Source organism: Aptenodytes forsteri, unplaced genomic scaffold (assembly GCF_000699145.1).
Source record: "Aptenodytes forsteri isolate BGI_AS27 unplaced genomic scaffold, ASM69914v1 Scaffold82, whole genome shotgun sequence".
NCBI lineage: Eukaryota > Metazoa > Chordata > Aves > Sphenisciformes > Spheniscidae > Aptenodytes > Aptenodytes forsteri.
The window spans coordinates 12,978,435-13,000,124 of NW_008795490.1; the positions used below are offsets into that span (position 1 = coordinate 12,978,435).

Consider the following 21,690-nt stretch of genomic DNA (forward strand, 5'->3'; position numbering starts at 1 on the left):
AAGTCTAGCACAGTAAAAACAGAGACACCCAAGGTTTAACTGTGACTTCATTTAAATGGCTACTGACATAGCTCTCCACTACCTCAAACAAACCTGCAGATGTCTAATAAAAACAAAAAGAGCCATCAGTGACAAATCACAGCAAACACGGTGAAAACGACAGACAGGACTCTCAACACTTAAAAAAAACAAAGCGAGCCATCAGTGACAAATCACAGCAAACATGGTGAAAACGACAGACAGGACTCTCAACACCCGGCACTCAGCCAGCCAGCCTTGTCTAAGCCAGGGACAGATCACGAAGCCTTCAGCAGGCCTGGCTGAGCGGCAGATAAATAGCAGTATCTTTGATATGTTCATGCTTCCAAAATAAAGGAAAACCTCTCACAGCTTTAGTCTGCTTCTTTCAAATGTACAACTGCTTTACTAAATATAAAATGGCACTGATCCTTTTTATTTATTTCACTGTTTGTGTATTAACATTTTTGTTAGCACCTGAATAGATTAACAGAATAAGTACTGATTTGGGAGGGCAGATGCATGGAGGCAAAGAAGGCGTTCCCTGACTTTTGCCTAAAGATACTTCTATGCAGAGAGCTACGAATTCCCTTCCGACAACTCTAGTGTCTTCAGCCTTTTGACAATACGGCAGTTGCAGAGCTCTCCCCTTCTCCCTCAAAACTGTGCTCCTCCCAGCCGTGTCACAGCTATTGGGAAGAAAACAAATAGTACAGGAAAACAAACATTGTGGGAAGGTACTGTGATAAGTTTATTCTAAAATGAAGAATAAATCCAAAAGGACAAAAACAAAAGGTGCCCCAAAGCACATTACGCTGTAACACAAAACAAAACCAAATCTTTAGCTATGATTTTCTAAGGCAAATTACATTAAGAAAATCAAAAGTATTCTCTTCTTAACTGTAATGTAGCTTTCTTTGTAAATAAATTATTGGTCTATAGTCATTTATTCATGTGCAGAGTGACAAAGTAACAGGAGTTGGGAAGTAGGTACTCCTATTTTTCTGTGCTGAAGACATAGCAAGTCTATGTTAGTATTGTTTTTCCTCTAAATTCTTTTTGTTCCGTTCTTAAAAAAGGAGAGAAAAGAAATAAAAACCAGCTCTTATCAGTCCATTGTCAATAATTACAATTTACTGATGAGGCATAATTAAATTGGTAAGTGAACCACCTAATTATTGTGGCTGTGATAGTGATGCCGTCATTTCTCTTTGTAGACTGATGAAGTTACTGACATTGCAATATAAAGCAAAACTCCCACCGAAATACTTGCAGGAATGGGTTTATGATGCATACTAACAGTTTCATCGGGATTGTCTTTCTTCTCCCCATTATCCCTGGACTCTTCTTTGAGAGGTAACTTTGCTTTTCTTTTCCGAATGCCTTTGGAATCATCTTCCCCATTGCATTCCACGCTGGGCTTTTCCTCCTTTGGTTCTCTACTACAAGAATAACACAATGACACAAGGCCAATATTATTTCACTTCCCATATTCATAAAACAAGTAAAAAGCGAGTAAATCTGAAGGTCAAGTGTTTGTAGGTCCCAGGGTATTATACCAAATATATTCTTAGAAATACTACTGAAAATTACATCTGTCAAAAGAATTAGTCTGAAAGACACTGTAGCAACTGCAAAAGGAAAGCTGTCAGCTTACGCTGAACAAGTTCTGCATGTTTTAAACAGTGTGTCTTTCCCCACGTACCACCAAGTCTCACGGAGAAGCAAACTGAAATGTTTAGGACTGCAGGGCAGTTTACAGAAAGGAAAGCAAAGGTAATTGTTAAGACTGACAAATCCAATTGGAGAAAGCTGGTATGTGACTGTACAAATTGCTAAACAAGCAAGCAGAACAGAAAACTTGGAAGCAATTAGCTAAAAATAAAGGAAAATGCACAAAATCATAGATGTTAAAAACTGCCGTAATGCAGTAATATGCAATACAGAATGGATACTAACACAAACCTTCTTTTATGATGAGATAAACTGCACTAACTGAAAAAAAAGGAACTGAGAAACTACAATACGCTCACGTTTTCACTCACTGTCAAATGGACATACTAACACAAACCTTCTTTTATGATGAGATAAACTGCACTAACTGAAAGAAAAGGAACTGAGAAACTACAATACGCTCACGTTTTCACTCACTGTCATCTATAACACAGCTCTTGCACTTACTTATAATTAACTTACCACACCAACCATCTCATTACCGATTATCTTAATTCCAATGATTATGAAACAGGGTGGGAGTCTGACACTGATTCATACATCCCATAGACTGTTCTACCGCTTGCATCTGAGAGCAGAACACAGCACACTCTGAGCAGAAAAGACTGCCCTCAACATCAGCGTTAGACAAAACCAAATGTTGTTAATGCATTTACATGAAAAACAGTGAAAGAACATTATAAACCAATGGAGACTCACCAAAACATGGCTGCTTAGTATCTCCCTTTGCCCCACCATTAACGTTTTATCCCACCACTTTTATCTAATGTTGCATTTACGGCAAATTCTTTGTTTCTATGCTTTATAATAGCACCTACTTGTTTTTTACTTGCTGGGCACACTTCTGGCTGCAAAATTTCCCTTCAGGAACAAATTCTTCTATAGTACCATAGCGGTAACAGTTTTCACAGAAAACAAGTCCATCCATTTTCGCAGTTTCCTTCAACCTTGTGGGGATCCCTGTCTTTTCTGAAAAGGCTGCACAATGAAAAAAGTAACTTCGCTTAGGAAGAGGTGATACATTTCCAACCATCCTCAGCAGGCCTCGCCAAGCAAACAGAAAAATGGAAGTCACACCACTCTTGTTAGAATGAAGAACTGGTAGTTAGTGTCTGTATGGGGTCTGTATTCCTGACAAGCAAGTTGGGTTTTCATATTGCAACATGAGAGAGAGGAATCCACTGATTTCATGCTTCTGTCATCAGTGGCACATCGACACTGCTTGTTGTGGCTACTCGTGGAAGGAGTGAATTTTGTGACAGGCACTGCTCTGACTGCCCACAGAATCATTGCTGCACGGAGTCCATCACCTCATCTCCTGCTGACTTGCCTCGTTTTTGACCTATATATAGGGTCATTTGGGAAAAAGGTTTGGGTGGGGAGTTATTTTTCAATAGGTGAACTTATTTCTGGAAGTAAATCACTGACTACATTCTACAGTCTCTCACAGCAGCAGCTATTGCTTAACCTGCCTGAGGTCTACCAGAAGTAAAAAAATCACTAATTTTGTAACAAAGAAATTTTCAAATACTAAGTTACTCATTCGTCCTAAGCTACAATTTCCCCACAAGAGGCATGTAGCCTAGGAGAGGATGCCGTTTCTTTCACTCACAGGCAAGTATGAAGCACTGTCAAGTTCTCCAGCTTCTAGAGCAGGTCGTTGACTCTGCACCCCCCCGAAAGGCAAATTACAAGCCACAAACGATTTCTTTTGCTTGAGCACTGTACTGTCTTTGAAAGCAGAGTCAAATGAACTCTCATGTGCAGACTATCTCCACTAGAAGAATATATAATTTACGTGCTACATTTACACTCCAGCACCATTAGTGGTTCAAAACAACTATTTCCTCTCACAATGGAAAACCGTAGCAATATTTTTCTCTTTGGGGAGCATTAAATTAATCAAGGACAGTGTAAGGTAGTAGTAGGATGCTTACTTGGTATGTTTATGTACCCATAAACACACTTTAATTCAGTAGCAACTTTTTTTTAGGTTTACCAGACCATAGGGGATGATGTTGCATGCTTTACTGTAGATAACTGTGATCTCTCAGTCTAAGGAGAGAACCTGTTGTGCCACTATGCTATCACACCGTTGCCACTCTTATCACAGATTTGAATCTTGATTAACTATCATTGTCTTGGAGACAGACCTACAGAACAGAATGGCTGCGATCTGAAGCTTCAGACCTCACAGCTGAGCCCCAAACTACTTTCCCACCAGTGTAAATATTTCACCTATTCACAAAAGTCACATGACAATTAAGACTTAATGGTGGGGGGAGTAGCAAAGGAAAACTTTCATTGACTTTGTTTATTGTGCTTATACTGATGATTATTAAAGCAAAATTTTGAAGTCTGCTTTTCGAAGGACTTACAGAATGCATATTTTAAAAGAAAATTGATAAAATATATTATCAACAAGGAAAAAACCCTAGGTAGTTGTAAGTAATTGCAAAACCAGTTGTGATATTCTCTTTCATGCTACTCCATCATTGCTGGAGTCAGTGTACCAAAATTTTCAGAATTTTTGACCACGTAAACCAACTTTTCTTGAACAAAAAAGGTGTTTCCTTACGTCAGTGTTTTAAATCCAGGAAACACCTTATTTGGTAGAGAGATACTACAACTATTAGAATTTGATCATTCAAGATAAACATAAATGGTTACTACACGTTAATTCTAATACTGTAAAAAAGCATAGTCAGCAGGAGCAAGGCAACAATGCAGACATACATTGACATCGGTGGTAGCAGCTGAGCAGCAGCCAGTATCATGTGAAGGCAGTTTACAGTGCGCGGTACTTCAGTCACAAATGAACTGCACGCAGTTAGTGAAGTCTGTGGGCAGTCTAGAGAACCAGCTCAGCAAAAACAACATCTAAAAAATTCTCAGTAATTTAAAGTAAGAAATTGACTACTTTGCAAATTAGAGGGAAAATACTGATTCTAAACTTAGAAAAAATTACTGTTAGAAAAAATTGTGGCTGTAATTGAACTTCAGATGTTTAACAGTGGAATTATTTCCTTTTAACTTAAAATTAATTTATTTTCATACTTATTCACACCCCAAGAAACAGGTAACATCATCAGAGATACTCTGTGCATTAAAGCAAATAAGGAGGTTTTTTTGGGGGGGGCAATCTTTAAGAAAAACTGATATATTAAACAAAATACAGTCTACCACAGAAAATGTTTACTGCCTCTTAACTGACCTTCTTGAGCAGTTGGAACCATCCAGGTTGTGGTAGCAGTTGCCTTTTTAACACTTTCCATCTCAGTGTCATCTGTAATCACTTCCAGGGCCCCAAATTCATTCACTCTAAACTGTAAGACAAAACAAATGGCATAGAGTATAGTAAAAAATTTACTAATACTCTCTTACAGCGTCTTCTTTTACCCACCAAGATAGGTTTTACATGGTGTCCTCACCATATTACCTAATTTCTATGTGTTTCTGCTTACCACATGGAATTGGAAACAAGCCTTTCTTGTTTCTATCAAGCAAAATGCAAAGTCATTTTGTTATCTAAAATAATTTGCAACAGATATTGATATAGATGCCACCACATGCTGATCGATATCTAACTTCAACACAAGAATCAAAAAATCAGTAACAGAAATTCATGGGAAAATCTCCAAACCGTATGCTTTTCATTGCCAGCAAAATAATGCACTCCAGTCACTGAGTATTTTTGTTGAGGAAAAGGGAACTGAACGTCAAATACAAATGCTTCACAGAGCACAGAAATTTCAGCATCCTCCAAAAACACAGTACTTCTCCACTGTAAAGTGCACATAAACAAACATCTCAAGGCAGTTTATGAGCTGTTTAATTACATGCTGAACGTGATATTACTGTCAGCCAGAAGCAAGGCTCAACAATACCCCACACGCTGTGCTTACACAGGAGCACCGGGAGTTATATCCATCCTGCTGCTAGCAGAAGAGAGTCTTCCAAATGCTGTAATGATTACAGCGCTACCAGATGAAAATAAACTTTGGCTCCCCAGTCACTACGTGGTTTGCAGGCCCAGCTGGTTACACAGGCTGAGCTCAAGGCAGCGCTTTGTCCCTGATCGTCTTCTCTGAACAGCGAAGGGGTGTAACTCTCTGAGCTTTCCCACAGAGGACAGGTCTCTAGCAGCGAGGTGCTCTCACCAACGGAGATCAACAGGAAAAATTAAGCCTGAGAGAGTCTCTCAAAGCTCCCCAGCACCCACTTGTGAGAATATTCCTTCAGGGCAGTAGCATGAAGCCTATTTCTGTTTCTCTGGTCAGGCAACTTTACCTTGAGAAAATGAGAAGAGGAACAATTGCCTGGCACTACATTGATCTTCTCTGTGCCTCCGGAGGCTGCAGGATGAATCACTCCCACTCACTTTGGACCCTGCTATGGTATAGTACCGAAAATAAGCCATTCTGACTGAAAGCAAAGGTGAGCCCCATGACATACATACCACAACAGTGTGCTTTCACCAATACAGTCCTTCCAGCTTCAGCATTTGCAAAGAGCCACCAGGTCCTAAGGAATGCGAGCAGCTCAGAAATAATAAGCTGAGGGGAGGGATAGGAAGAAGAGGAGGACCTCACACAGTCATATGACTTCTGGAGCCAAGATTTTTACTTGTGATCAGCTACGCTCACAACAGATACGCAAGTGTGGACAAACTGTCGATAAATCCATCTGGACTGAAAGACCAGGAGTTCAGCTTTGAAAGGCAACCAAATGCAGTAACACCATGTGCTCACACTCGTTTGTGGACAGACATTCACGCTGTTCCACCCAAAGAAAAGCAGCGGAGTTACCATTCAGAAGAGGATTCTTGTGTCTTACGGCTGAATTACGCACCCAGCCTGGTTCCTATTTCAGTTAAGCTCATTTTTGCTGTTGGTGCTTTGCTGCATCTGCAATAGGTGGATGCCAGAGGGAAAACCTTCCTTGCTTCCAAGAGTTCTAACTCTGCAACAGCTGGCTCAGCAAGCAGGCTGCGAGCGCAGACTAAAACACAGTGCTGCAGCCCACCAACAGGTCACAGGAAAGTTACTAACCAACTTCTGGAAACACTCTCCTGCACCTTCATACAACATCAGCCGGAACATACATACACCAAAGGTATTTCTGAACAGTCCAATTAATACCTGGGATATTTCTGCATGATCTGATCGATGTTCAGCCCTGACGCTACACATACATTCCTCCTCCACTGGGTCCTCCCATGGTAAGGCAAGGAGGTCACCCTAGCCGGTGCAGCAACCTGCCATCCCTTCCAGCTTCAGAGGGCTGACTGACAGGCATCAAATGATGAAAGACAGACGACTGCAGGGAAGGCTGCTCCCACATACCCTTTCACTGGAGGTTCTTCACGCACGGCAGCAAGAACTGAACCGTTAAGGAAGCAGCTCTTCAATAGTCAGGCCACCATGCTAAGATGTGCCCAGTGATGGAGAGTAACCACTTGCTACTACCTTAGCAGGCAGGAGGGCACAACAACGCTCATGGGCCAGCTGCCTCGTCTGACCTCTGTATCTCCTGTTTTTGCCCGCAGCCTCGCCTCTATCAGCATCAGTGGCCTCCACCTCCTGTTCGGATGCCAACTTGAAGCAGATATGTCTGCTTTCACTCACTGCTTCCCCAGCTACAGCTTCAGCATTACTGTGCATGCTGAGCTCTCCGTAGCTGACCAGAAAAATGCCTCAGACCTGGGAAGTCGTACTCTGGTTTTAGCTGGGGAGGAAAAGCAACGAAAAACTTGTGACAGAGTTTAATTGCTTAAAAACGGGATAAATAGATGTACAGAGCAGCATGCTGGACAAAGCCATCACAGGATGAGAGCTGCCAGAGCAACGTGCCAACTAGTTGGAAACATGACAAAAAAGGATCTAGATTAATGGTGGTTTATGTGTCCATGAAAAAATTCAACACTTTCGTAAGCCTCTTCTGCTCAGAAAGTAGGCGACAAAAAACCTAAAGGTTCTGTCATAATATTTGCTCTACTTTTGGCGATCCAAGCTAAAATATAGTAAGAGCAGTTCTCCCATATACTTCCCTAAATGTCATGACAGTCTGGAAGTTCGCAGCAGGTGATACAGAGGGAAGGAAACAGTGTCACTGAGCTAACTTCTGAGGATGGATCCATAGCTTTCTGAGAAGTAAAAATTTGTTTTTAAGTCACAAAACTCCTTAAGTAAATATATAAATTTGCACTGGATGAAGGAATTTTCCTTAAACCTGTCTTCATTAAAGCAAACAGTACAATTCCCATTGATGGAAACAAAGTCAGGCCATTATCAAGTACTTCTTAAATAATCTCACAAAGCAGCCTGATTTTTGTCACTTCCATGTTTAAAAGATAATAAATTATAAAGCTTGCTGGGTATGAATTTAATCCACTTGACTTCTGTCAAATGCCTGTTTGCAAATTTTAAGTAACCTCTTAAGAAGATAATTCTCTATCCCACCCAATGGAGTCAATGGTCTTAAAAGATCAGAAGGCAAAGAAGAAGAAGAGAAACCTCAACAGCTTTCACGAGCGAATCCACAGTAAGATAAACAGAAATAAATGTAACATTTGGATAGAAAATTTAACTTTCAAAGTTTCATGTATAGGTGAGCAACAAGGGCAAAAATACACATTTTCAAGTTACTGCAGTTCTTTTAACACAAATATATCATAAACTGAGCTGGCAGGATGAGTCCAACTGTTAGTGGGTAAGTATACAACACAGAACTTACTTAGCTGCCTTGCTTAGCAGTTTCCACAAGGATCAAAAGGGAATTAAACAGCACCTTCCATCTAAACATCATTAGAGATTCCTTCCACTCAGAGCTGAGAGACGTTTTCGCATTCTTGGGCAATGATGCCCTGATATATCAGGACTTCAGCTTATATGACTGTTAATTTAATCCCCAGGAACATTTTAATATTCATTCAAGTAATAAAGAACACATTGAGGGAAATCAAGGCTTAAATAGGTAATAATCAAACATTATGAATACTTTCTGAACCATTTCTGTCTGTCCACATACTAAGTTCTTCTACAGGGATCAAAATTACTATCAATAAACATTTTTTTAAAAATTAAAATGGCATTCAAATTTACACAGGACTGGAACAAGTATCATAAGTCACTGAGACAAACCCTTTGTTTATTGCAGGCAATAGTACCACACAAAGTATTTCATGTTTCAGCTGCAATGGAGAAGTGGACAGATTTTCTGTTACCAGTGCCCCTACTGAAAGTCCATTCCTGAATTTCTTTCTCGAAAAACCTTCTTCTAACTTTTCATTTACGTCTATTCATAGTCAGTTTATACCCATTTGTTCTTAACCCAACATTACCCTATGGATTACATAGCTCTAGTACCCTAACACTTACTCTCTGGGTATACATTTGAAGCAAGAAATTATGTACCCCCAGACTTAATTTTATTAGGCTAAGCACAAGCTCCTTCTGTTCTTCTTGTGAAAATGGTGCTCCACCTTCTTGATCAGCCCATCATTCTTTGCCCACCGTATGCTGGGCTTAACCATGGAACATAACACCGCAGGTGGACTTCTGCTGTCCCTCCTCCAGTGGCTTTAGGACCTTTCCATTTCTAACGGAAGTTCTTTGCCTTATCATGCAGGCTAGAAGGCACTCTGTAGTTTTGTGCAGGGGGGAATTATATTTGAAAAGGGCCTTCAGTTCTCTTTCTCCATATTTCATAAAAATACTCTGTGTATTTGTCACTACGTGGGATAAATTTGCAAACAATGCAAAATGTCTACCACACTGCAGATTAATTCTTAGAAACTCAAACCTATCGAGAAGAAATACATACGATCCAGTTTCAAATTAAGTCCTCGCTGTTGCATGTGTCTAATTCAGAGCAACAAAGATCAGACTATCTCCGTTTGCTGTTACTTGTGCCCTTTTGAGAGTGTACAAGATCTTATCAGTACCCAGAGATCAAATCAGAATAAAGGCTACTATCGTTTTCTACAAGGTAAAAAATATTTTTTGGGAGAACAGGCAGAAATAAAAAGGAAGAAAAAGGAAGAACAACTGAAGTGCAAAGGACAAAAAAGAAGAAAAAACCCCACGCATCTTAATGCACGGCTTTAAAATAAATTAGAAAAAACAGCCAACACTACCATCTACTGGGCAAGATAAGGACAAAGAGTTCATTGCAATAGACAATTGTTGCTGCATTCTGACAGTAACTTCAGAAATAAAACTCATCTTGAACCCACAACAGTGTGATTGTGGACTAGCTCAGAAGAAACCTGCAAAATTTATATTATCCAAAACAAAAGTAAATTGAGTAAATGCTCTTTATGCCTATGAAGTAACTAAACTTAAAGTAGCAGGGTTAGACAGCAGTCTGTCAAGAGGACCAACACCTGGGACTCCGGGGATAGAAGCCAAAGAACTACGCTCAGATCTCTGGTTAGTAAACAGTTTTCATCATTCTTGATTTTAATTACCATTTAATCACAGTGATTTCAGTGGGACTGCTCAGATAAATCAGAGCCCTTCTGGCATCTTACAGCTCCTCCTCTCTTTAAAGCCAAGGAATCGCCTATAGACACTGTATTGTCCAACCGCATCCTGCTACATGCCAAACTATTTTTTACATATTATTTAAGTTGAATAAGTTAGTAAATGCCAGAACTTGTCCATTCAACCATTCTCCTCTTCTGTGTGTGTGTGATACAGTCTTTACATGCACAATCACATACTATTTTTTTCCACAGAACCCCTGCCCCAGGCAGGGGCTGGATAGCATTCAGAAAATGAGGCAGCTGTTGGGTATTTTTATACTCTTTCTTCAAGCAGTAAAGCCAGTCTTATTTACTTTGCAAGGTTTGAAAGTAGAATGACTGTTTATTTTCTTTTAAAAAAACTCACTGAAATAACAAAAAGCATGTACCAAAAAAAAGCTTTAGGCACTCTAGCAATTACTGTTACAATGCAGCGCAAAGTAATTCCTGAAACAAAACCTCTGTTCTCAACCATTTACAAAAGAAAATATCCCTTCCTGGCTCTTCATCGTTCGAGTACTCTGCTCCCAGCTTATTTCAAAGCACTCAGTAAGCATGTGACCCCTGATGCTTGCCTGGTCACAAAATTTGGACTCTTTCAAGAATTCAGAAGGTTAGGGGAACGTGTCCCTGCACCTGGCTATTCCCCTTCTTTAATGATGAGAAGGGATCCTGGCCGCACGCTCCTGCTCTGGCAAGTACAGCAAAAGACAAACAACTTAAGTAGGATCCCAGGCTATTTAGGGCTCCCTAAATCATAATCAGCAGAGATTAAATTCCACACCACGACCACGGGGCAGGCCCAGACCCTCTCACTGGAATGATGCTGTCAGCAAGAAAGTCAAGCACTTCAAGCAATATTCAATTGATTTCAAGATGCTTTACTAATACTGCAATAGGCTAATCCCGAAATAACGAAGAAGAGAGAACAATTTGCGTCCAAAAGAAAAGGTTTTTTCCTATCTGGGCAGGCACAAGCAGGAAAGGATTACTACCAAATTACAACCTTCAAAAAAAAATTAGTAACGGGAACATTCTCTTGTCACTTCTGAACTGAAAGGTTAGGTACCACCGATACCTCAGTCTTGTCTGCAATGTTTATCTACTTTATTCTTAGACACTCCTCAGGCTCTTCCAATCCTGCCCCCCCTGCCCCGAGTGCTCAAGAATTATCTTAGTACCAGAGGGCTTCTCAATGATTTCTCTCCGCTGCAAACTCAGTCTGCCTTATTATCTCCGCTTGAGTAGGAAACCGCAGCTAAACAGACTTTCTTAAGGTGACACATAAATCAGCGACCGAGCCAGAAGTCAAGGCCCGCCAAGACGACGCTTATTGATCCAGAAGTTGACCTACAAAGCAATCCTGGCTTTGAATTATTTCGGCCAGAATATTTCTAAATACCAAGCACTAATATCTCATGGGGAACCCAAGCAAGTGACAAATAAAAAATGAATGGCTACCTGCCAAAGTTTTGGTTCCAGTGAGTTGTTCGGCACCGCACAGGAAGGCTGTGGTAGAAGCAAGTGCAGCGCTAAGCTTTCCTGTGTGGGATTTACCTGCATTAATCACAAACTATTCCTTTTCCTTCCTGAAATCCTCTGCCCAGTTATTTACAAGTCTAACAGCATCTACAGCAAACGACACCCTAGATTTTGTGGTAAAATAGCGTGTGATCACATAAGAGAAGACACTACCATGACTACACATGAGGAAGCCCAATTAAAGATCCAAAGGCAAACCTAATTCCAGCATTTCTTGGCTTTGGAGTTTTAGCAATTTTAATAGTGAAATTTCCTTTTTGGTCTTTCTTTTTTTAAATAAGGTAAAATCATTTTATGACAATACAAAGTTTTAACCAGAAATCTATGGCGATGAAGCACAGCATGAGCTAATTAATTACGTTAGATTGCAACAAAAGAAAGTTATCTCCATGTGGAAAAGACCAGGCCACTAGGTACATCTGCTGGGGCTCACACGTGGTCAAGGAAAAGTCTATTCTGCCTTGCTTTCTCCTCCCTGCACTACCCCTTACCAGCCTCCCCAAAGGGAACCCAGCTTCTCTCTAGAATAATACCTTCCCAGTGGAGGCAGTGATTTATCCGGTTCCCGGCAGTTGGTGTTTCCCATGGATGCTCTCGGGGACTCTCCCCCGAGAGAGAAATGGCTCCCCTGATTCAGTGCAGCACATGCCACTGCGTGAGGGCAGAACTAGCTTTGCACTAAAAAAGCACTGTATTTAGTCACTGCCTGAGACGCTACCAGTATTTCTGCTGTATAACGTATAATCAACTGAGAAAAAAAATAAGTTGTTTTCAAAATTTTAATTCTCTCAAGCAAACCTGAATGCAATTTCAGAATGGGCAGGTGAAAGGATGCACTTTACTGCCTTGAGTTGTTGCACCTATGCATCCAGAAACACAGCACTCTGAAATCACCGTTACCTTCTTCACAGCACAGCTGGAAATACGGAGTACCACTGACCATTATTCCACCATTCATGTTCCACTATTACATTTGGTTTCCTATGATATTAGCTGCCCAACTTTATTTACAGGTTAATTCCTTCATCATCAAATTTATTTGTTTGTTTGGTTTTTTTCCCATTCAAGCACAATTTGCAAGCTGGAAATAATGACCAAATTCTGTCCATGCAGTATATAACAGCTCACTTTCCGAACACAAGCACTAGAAAACTCATTACGAAGTACTTCATAAACTTCTGTTACCGCAGTAGGAAGTGACTGTAAATTATTACAGCTTTTCCAATTTAATGAGTACATTTAAATCTTGAAGTGATGGTGTTACTGCCTGCACTCGGCACAGAGATTTAAAAAAAAAAAAAGAGAGAAAAAAAGAAGAGTATTTCACATTTACATTCACACCATGCAGAGTAACTGGTAAGCACTGATGTTTTTCAGATAAGCATACATTACTTAGCCTGCCACATGAAGGCATTCTGTAATTTGTAAACTATTTTAAACTCTACTGGAATTCAACTTTTCTGTTTTATTTAAACTTCTTGAAAGAACTAATATACAATACTAAAATTTTTGTTCTCGGCCTTCGGTGCATCATACTGTACAATTTTTAATTCTCCCTATCCCCTGTATAATTTGAAATTCTAGCTGTTTCCACAAACCACTCACTATTTATCTGTCACACAGCATGCTCAAAGCAGCGTTCAAGAAGTATTAACTATTTTATGACTATTTTTGCTGAAGAGGTTTAACAAAATCTGTATGAGAATGTATTTCCACAGCCTTCTCCAACTATGAGTAACAAAACTCTAACAATTACCACTGCACAAAATCATAGGAAAAGAACATTTTCAGCATTTTACCAATGTGGAAACAGATGTAGACATAAGAGACCGTGGCACGGCTGAGAACAGAGGCTTGGTATCTGACTCGGCTCCCTTGTTTTGATTAGACTGGGAAGTGAGTGCCCTCTGGTGCAGCCTGTCTCAGTAACGTCTGGTAGGCATGACACTGCCCATAGGACTTCGCAACACAGAAGAAAAGAAATAATGCAATTTCCTATTTCTGATTTAGTTGTTCTTCTGTATCATAAGAAAAGTTAAAACTAAGGAATGATAAGAAAATATTGAGAAAAGTTATTTGTAAATGTTTCAAGCATTTTACACTACTTAGAATAGTTTTTTACCAGCTTTTATTCAGAAGAACTTATATTCACAAAAATGAAGTGGTTCTTACAAAGAATGGTTGTTCAGATATACTTGCCTGATAATCTGAGGATTAATATAGCACACAAGAAAAGAGATTTCTTTAAAAGTGCATATGTAAAAATAAGCATGAAACTTCATCATGCAAGCAGTAAAGACAAGCAAATACCATATGACTTACATGATTAAAAATAAGGACTTTAAGTAGGTAACTCCCCAAAACTTCTATATTAAAAAGCAGCATTTCAACATTTTGGTATACGTTTAACTTAAAACATGCTCGTATGTCCTGGTTTCGGCTGGGATAGAGTTAATTTTCTTCCTAGTAGCTGGTACAGTGCTGGGTTTTGGATTTAGGTTGAGAATAATGTTGACAACACACCGATGTTTTAGCTGTTGCTAAGCAGTGCTTATACTAAGTCAAGGGCTTTTCAGCTTCCCATGCTCTGCCAGGTGCACAAGAAGCTGGGAGTGGGCCCAGCCAGGACAGCTGACCCAAACTGGCCAAAGGGATATTCCATACCATGTGACGTCATGCTCAGTACATAAACTGGGCTGCTCGGGGACAGGCTGGGCATCTATCAGCGGGTGGTGAGCAATTGCATTGTGCATCACTTGTTTTGTATATTTTTTTTTCCTCTTCCTTTGCTGTCCTATTAAACTGTCTTTACCTCAACCCATAGGTTCTACCTTTACCAGGGCAGGGGGGAGGGTGAGCGAGCGGCTGTGTGGTACTTAATTGCCAGCTGGGGTTAAACCACGACGTCATACAATATAGTTTACCAAATCTGAGTGTTCAAAGACAATTTTCCCCAACATTTTATGAAGAGAAAAGACTAAATGTGAGAATGTAAGCAATGCATTGTCTGCAATGAATAGTTCAGTTATTGTTTATCATTTATTATAAAAAACCCAGGCACTCTAATCTATTACCAAGCTGTAAAAATAGAATCTTTGGATTTGTGCATCTTGCTACTACAGTGTTTTCACCAGATTTTTCAATTACATTTCATCATAAATACATGGCAACGGTTTGATATCTTTAGTGGAACAAGTCTATTATAATTTTTGAAAGACACATGCAAGCTTATAAGAAGTAACTGCTATATAAGGCCATTTTCTTCAGGTTCGGTTCACAGTATTAAAATACTCTGTTATCAGGACAGTTCAGGTAAACCATCCACATTAACCCTATTTGAGAATTCCACAAAGAGCATAACATATCTTCCATGATCACATTTACAGTTTCAAGGGATTAGTCACCCTTTTAACCATCAGTATTCAGAAGCAGCCCTGAAAAATGAGTTGTTACAATTATCTCGAAAGCTTAAAAATCCTTACTATTCTAACAGCTCAAATTGTTTTGGTATCTATATAAACGTCTAGTCTTTCACTGAGTCTTGACGTTCCCTGGTCCAGTGAGCTCCTCAGGCTAATTCTGCATTGTTAGAAAATATCCTTCCTTCAGTCAGTGTTAGAATGGCTCCATTTCAATTTCATCCAGCAACCCCTTGCTTTTGTATTTAAAAAAAAAAGACCAAAATGAGCTGCCTGGCCAATTCTCTCTGTGTCTTTCACCATTCTGGGTACATTACCATCGCACCTCTGACTGTGTCTTCCCTAATGCCTGGATCAAAGAAAGAATCTCTGTCCAAAAATCAAATACCTGTTTGTTTCCAAATAAAAATCAGAATAAACCCCAGAAGAGCAACCTTAAAATGAAGCTCATGCTTTCCTGAACAGGACATAGTTAAGAATCTTCTTACATAATTTCTTGAAGTTACCCTCAGCTACACCTCCCAGTCCTTTCCCTCGCTTTGTATGGAAAGCTTTCCTATTCCTCTACTAATTTATGACCCCACCTTTGCTTCGGTTTTGTTTCTCTTGACATAGGGTAACCTGAACTGAACAAAGCTCGTACCAGTGATTTATATGAGATTATTATATTTTCCTGCATTGTTCCCTTTTATATTTCTCAAACATTTCAATTTTATGTTTGCCTTTCATACAATGTTGCTTACTAAAATTGAAAGGAATTTTAAAAGCCTGGACTTTTTAAAAAAATACAGAACTGGTCAGGGATGTGGAGGCTGATGACAGCCTTGGCAGCAGCGACCATGAGATGGCGAAGTCTGAAATCCTGAAAGAAGTGAGCAAAACAAATACTGAAGTAGCAGCACTGGACTTCAGGAGAGGCAGATTTTGGCTTGTTCAGAGATCTGCTTGGCAGGATCATACAAGAGACTGCTTTAAAGGGTAAGTGGGCCCAGCAGATCTGGGTATCTCTCCAGGGACCTCACACCAGGAGAATGATGCACGCTAATATGCAAGAAGTTAAGCAAATGTGGATGAAGGCCAACATGAATGAACTAGGGGCTCCTGACTTAGTTCAAATAGAAAAGGAAGTAAGCAGGTGGTGAAACTGGGGAAACGTTATATGGAGAAGGTATATAGTGATATTGCTGTAGTGTACAATGATGGAATTAGGAAACCCAAAGCTCAGCTGGAGAAGAAACTAGCAAAGGCAACAAGAAAGGCTTCTATATGTGTACAAGCAGCAAAAGCAAATTACCGAATTGGAGTTGCTATTCAGAAAGACCTCGACGTGCTGAAGAAATGGGCTAACAAGATCTCATGAAGGTCTACAAAAGCACGTGCAAGGCCCTGCACCTGGGATAGAACAGCTGCGTGCACCAGGACAGCCCGGGGGCCGACTGTTTGAAAACAGCTTTGCAGAAGACGACCTGTGAGTTGAACATGAGTCAGCAATGTGCCCTGGCAGCGAAGGTGACCACAAGCATCCAGGGCTGCTTTAGCAAGAGGGTAGCCAGCAGGTCGAGGGAACTGATTATTCCCCTCCATTCAATAGTGATGAGACCATATGCGGACTACTGTGTCCAGTACAAGAAAGACAGTCATATACTGGAGCAAGTCCAGTGGATGTACACCAAAACAAGTAGGGGCTGTAGCAGATGACATGCAAGGAGAAGCTGAGTGAACTTGTTTGCTCAGTCTTAAGAACAGAAGGAGAAATTTTACTGCTGTCTTCCAGTACTCAATGGGAGGATACAGAGGGGACGGAGCCAGGTTCTTCTCTGATGTGCACAGTAAAAGGACAAGAAGCAACAGGTACAAGCTGCAAAAGGGGAAATTCCAACAAAGTATCCATAAAAGGAAAAAATCACTATGAGGGTGGTCAAATGCTGGAACAGGTTGCCCAAAGAGATTGTGCTATCTCCGACACTGGAGACAACCAAATCTGTACTGGACAAGGCCCTCGGCAACCGGATGTAAGTCGGCCTGAGGTCTGGAGTACTCAGAGGTGGTGTCCTGAGGTCCTTTCCAAAGAAAATTATTCTGTGAATCTATTCTATGGTTCTGTGATTTAAAAAACAAAAACCAAAAAACCCACAAAACCACACTCGCAACATGTATGTCCTGAATTTCAAACATTTTTTGACTCTTTACTTCAACAATAGAAACTGTATCAGGCACCAAGGGATATGAAGTTCTTCTCACATGTTCTTGTGAGATTCCTTTTAAAAAATAAACTATGAGAAAACCTCATCAATGTTAGTCTAAATGGAATGATATGAAAATACTGACTGCAATCAACAGGAAATAGGTGCAAGAAAGCCTCTAATATCGAAACTGTATGTTTAGCTAACGCAGCAGAGACATCTTCTGACAACATAGTAAAAAGTATCAGATTAAAAAAAATACATAAAACATTTTGAAAACAAAATAAAATTGTTATAATTTACTTCAGCAAATACAACCAGTGTGAAAAATGTGATTAAAAGTACTATTCCAATATCCTTCAAATTTCTAGACTATACCAAGCTCAGAAGCACTCACTTTATTCATTTTTCTAGGCACCCACATGACAAAAGCATAGCAAAAATAAACTATTTTTAGAAATAAAAAGAACTAAGAATATGATTCCGTGAGAGTCAATGACAGTATAAAGATTCCTAGTGATACGGTAATATAATGCTCTAAGCGGACTGAATTTTCACACTTAACTTTTGAGATTTCTTTTGGGTTTTGTGCACTTTGTTACTTCTGTCTATATAGTGAGGCAGTGTTAATTTATGCCTTCCTACGGGGATGACGGCTGTCTGTGCCAGCACCAGAAGCTGAATCAAGAAACTCCAGAGCTAAAAGCTAACAGGCTACAGTCTCTTAGCTCAGAGCTGCAGGTTCATGTTTTATTCATAAAAGCAGATACCTACACACCAGCTTGTGAAATGCATTCTTTTGGCATTTAACATTTTTATTTCGCTTATTAAAAAAATTACATATCTTACCTTTAGGTCACTTCCTGGCAAAGTACCTATGCCATCCTTCCAGTCCATAGCACTAAATACATCAAACTCTTGACCATTTCCACTAGAGGCTGATTCATTCATGATGCATGTACTAAAAAAAAAAATTAAAAAATAAAAAGATTTTATCTGAAAATGCTGTAAGTGGTTTAATGCTTATATCACTGGACATTTCTTCAAACGCACTTCACAGATTAGTATCAAATGCCTCCCTCAGCACACTGGCAATGTGGACAACTGATGACAATGCTGATAATATACACTAATGTAATAAAAACAAGGGGAAATCTTTTGAAAACCTTAAAAAATAATACCTGTTTTATGCACTAGGAGGCTATTAATGAGGCTGTATTGGAGAGAAATGAAAAATTTCAAACTGAAAATAAACTGACATGGGGAAAACATACCTCAAGTACACCTAAGAAAAACATTTGTTCTGGGGAAGGCAAGACATGAGCGCATGTCTATAATAAATAAGTTAAGCACTGATTAATAGAACTGCTTTTCCTTAATATCGGATAACATGCTGATATGAATGCTTCACCCAAGTTCAAATTAAAATTTCAAAATTAATTTCAAACTGTCTTTCATTTTCACCATCTGAATCAGGACACCCAAATATTCCTTGTCTGTTTCCATACAGTTTCACTAAATTTTGATTTGCATTTGTAAAATTTATTTACATGTAGAGAAGTACATATACACCAGAGAAAACTACTGCTTTGCAAGACTTTATTTTACTGGATCCCTCTGTTTCAGAACAGTGAAAGGAGAGAATATTTATCTTCAGAAATAGTGGATTTGGTCATCCTCTTCTGTGGTAAGAGTTTATCCCAAATAATTTGCACAAGCAACAGAAGTCTGTTAACACTTGCCACTGACCCCTGGCTTTGGCCCACCGCTTGTCACTGCCACAAAGACGGCATCAGTTGCACTGAACTGCAAATGTTTCCAGCAGCCAAGTTGTGACTACCACCAACTTCTTCCTTCCCCCTTCTTACAAACCCAGCAATCTTTAAATCTGTGGCCTGGCACCTAATATACTATTTGTTCAATGTGAAATCTGATTCATTCGTTTTCTTTCTGAAGAACTCCTGTGCTATGCCTAGCAGCTGAAACAATTTGCAGCAAAATTAGCTGTCTTCGGTTTGTGAACTATTAGCAAAAGCTCGCCCCTTTTCAAATTTACACTTTCTGAACTTTTTAACAAACACTTTCTAAGCCTCATACTCTGTCTGCAGACTGCAAACTTTTGCTGCAAGTATCAGTATTTGAAATTCAAATAGGTAGAGAGCTTCCTCAGTGCTTGACCTTGTTTTCTAAAATCTAATTTCTAACTTAGGTCCCACTCCCAAAATCTGCAAATATCTATTAATACTTTTTGGAAATCTGGAATTTCCACAAAAAAAGACTGAGTGATATTTGTTCACTCACAGATAACAGAAAAAGATGCAAACCAAGCAGAAGTAAACTCAGGTCGTCTAGAAGCTTTTTACTGAAAGTTTGAGGAGAAAAATGCTTAGTTAGTTAACTCTGTTGCACGAAAAATAATCAAATTTACATTTTTTTCATCAGAAAAATTGTACCAATCACTTTAACACCACCACTACAGGCAGATACTACTCTGGTTTTGGGTCCGCAATGTGGAGTCCCTTGTATTTCTCCTTGGTTTCCTACTCATTTCTGGCAGAATTCTTTAAAACCCTGAGCAACACCTTACTCCACGAGCACTTTCATTACACTACAGCTACTACACAATATCAACAGGATGACAGGAGCTGGACCTCAGTCAGTAACCACTGCTTAGGGTGAAAGCTTCTGCATTCCCCTTAATTTCATACGATGAGCAGGGTTCACAGGAGGCTCTCTGAGAAAACCTCACGTATTTCACATGGCAAGTTTAAAGTAAGAAGAACCACATGATTCAACGTGTCTTCTCCATCTCTAATTTCAGTAATCCTCTATGAGAAAGTATTGAAAACCATACCATCAATGCACAAAAATTCATTTTAAAATGTCAATAAATCTGAACAAATTCAGTGCAAACTGAGAAATTCCCCAAAGCCACAGACCTTATCTTTTGAAATCACTCCCAGGCAAAATCCACCACCCTACCTTAGGGCAGCTCCTGCGATAGAACTTGGACGATCTCCGTTTGACCCGAGAGCACGGTACATCGTAGAGCTCAAGCCCACCAAGCATCCAGCCTTCTACACCACAGCAGACCAACTCAAGCAGGCTTCCACCAAACTGAACTGCAGCAGGATGGCAGAGGCGCAGGCCTTCTCTCAAGAACACAAGACCCAAGCTGCTAAGGAGTAGCTGAAAAATTGGATCTATCCAGAAACCCATGAAATTTTAAGGACACAAAACATGCTGGTTCAAGCACATTGGTGTAACGAGCTCCCCGCGATTAGCCTGACTAAGCAACACAAAGCTGTGTTCTGTATTAACTGAAGTTTGTAAGTAATCTTAAATTACCACCCTGTTTAGAGGACACTTCACCCAATGCTCCTGTGGTCTATTTATTATAGAAAACATGTTCCAATGGTTTCTGCAGAAGGCATGACAGAAGACAGGAAGAGACTTGGGAGGCTGTGGGGAAACACTTCCTCGAAGAGGCCGCTGTCCCACGGAGCAAGGAGCAGTGGACAGCCGCTCCATCAGACGCTGGCGTCTCCAGTAGCGCCACTCTCGTTATAGACACGCTTTGCAACAGAAACAGTTGGAAAAAAATGACATGGGGGGGGAAAAAAAATCTTAGAGACCAGCCTACTTAGGCAGGATATAAACTGTGAAAGTAAAAAAAAAAAAAAAAAGGGTAACAGAAATGTTCAGGGCATATTTCTCTCAAGAAAACATACAAATTTTAACTTAATTACACCTAACAAAGTCTCCTCAGGTAACAATTGGCAATGATGATATATTCTATTGTTTGATAAGGTATTCATTATTGTTTTCCTTTTAAAATTAACTCAACGTCAAAGGCACAATCTGTACTTTCACATTCTGCAGCCTTCAGAAGTGTTCTTGGTGGGAATGGAAAGGTCACAGGGCAATGCAGATAGAAATGAATTTACCAAAAGGAATTACATTTAACAAATATGTTTCCAGCTTTGCTGAGTTTGAACAGATGAAAGATAGGGCTATATCCTTCTACTAATGATAATACGGAGGGAGATAGAGACCAATTAAATTGTTACAGCAATGAGGTACTAAAAAAAGATGAAATCACCGCAATATATACATCTAAATCACAGAACAAAGAAAACTACAGAACGACTTATCTACTCATTTTCATTTTCGTTTTTAAAGCTCTGGTGTAGTTCTTTGAACTAGTATAACTCCTTCCATAACGATTTCATTTGCTATCATTTCTGTCGCTACAGTACCAGAAAAG

General features: G+C 39.7%; 1 protein-coding gene across 1 annotated transcript in view; it reads right to left on the bottom strand.

The window, feature by feature from the left end:
- Positions 1-20,442, bottom strand: part of L3MBTL3 (l(3)mbt-like 3 (Drosophila)) — an 82,590-nt gene extending 62,148 nt beyond the window's left edge. Inside the window, exons 1-5 of the mRNA XM_009281532.2 lie at positions 20,406-20,442; positions 18,273-18,384; positions 4,967-5,078; positions 2,571-2,730; positions 1,319-1,460 (exon numbers count right to left, since the gene is read on the bottom strand). Of these exons, the coding sequence (XP_009279807.1) occupies positions 1,319-1,460; positions 2,571-2,730; positions 4,967-5,078; positions 18,273-18,374 (516 nt within the window). The 5' untranslated portion in view covers positions 18,375-18,384; positions 20,406-20,442. The remainder of the gene's footprint in view (positions 1-1,318; positions 1,461-2,570; positions 2,731-4,966; positions 5,079-18,272; positions 18,385-20,405) is intronic.
- Positions 20,443-21,690: the final 1,248 nt, after the last annotated feature.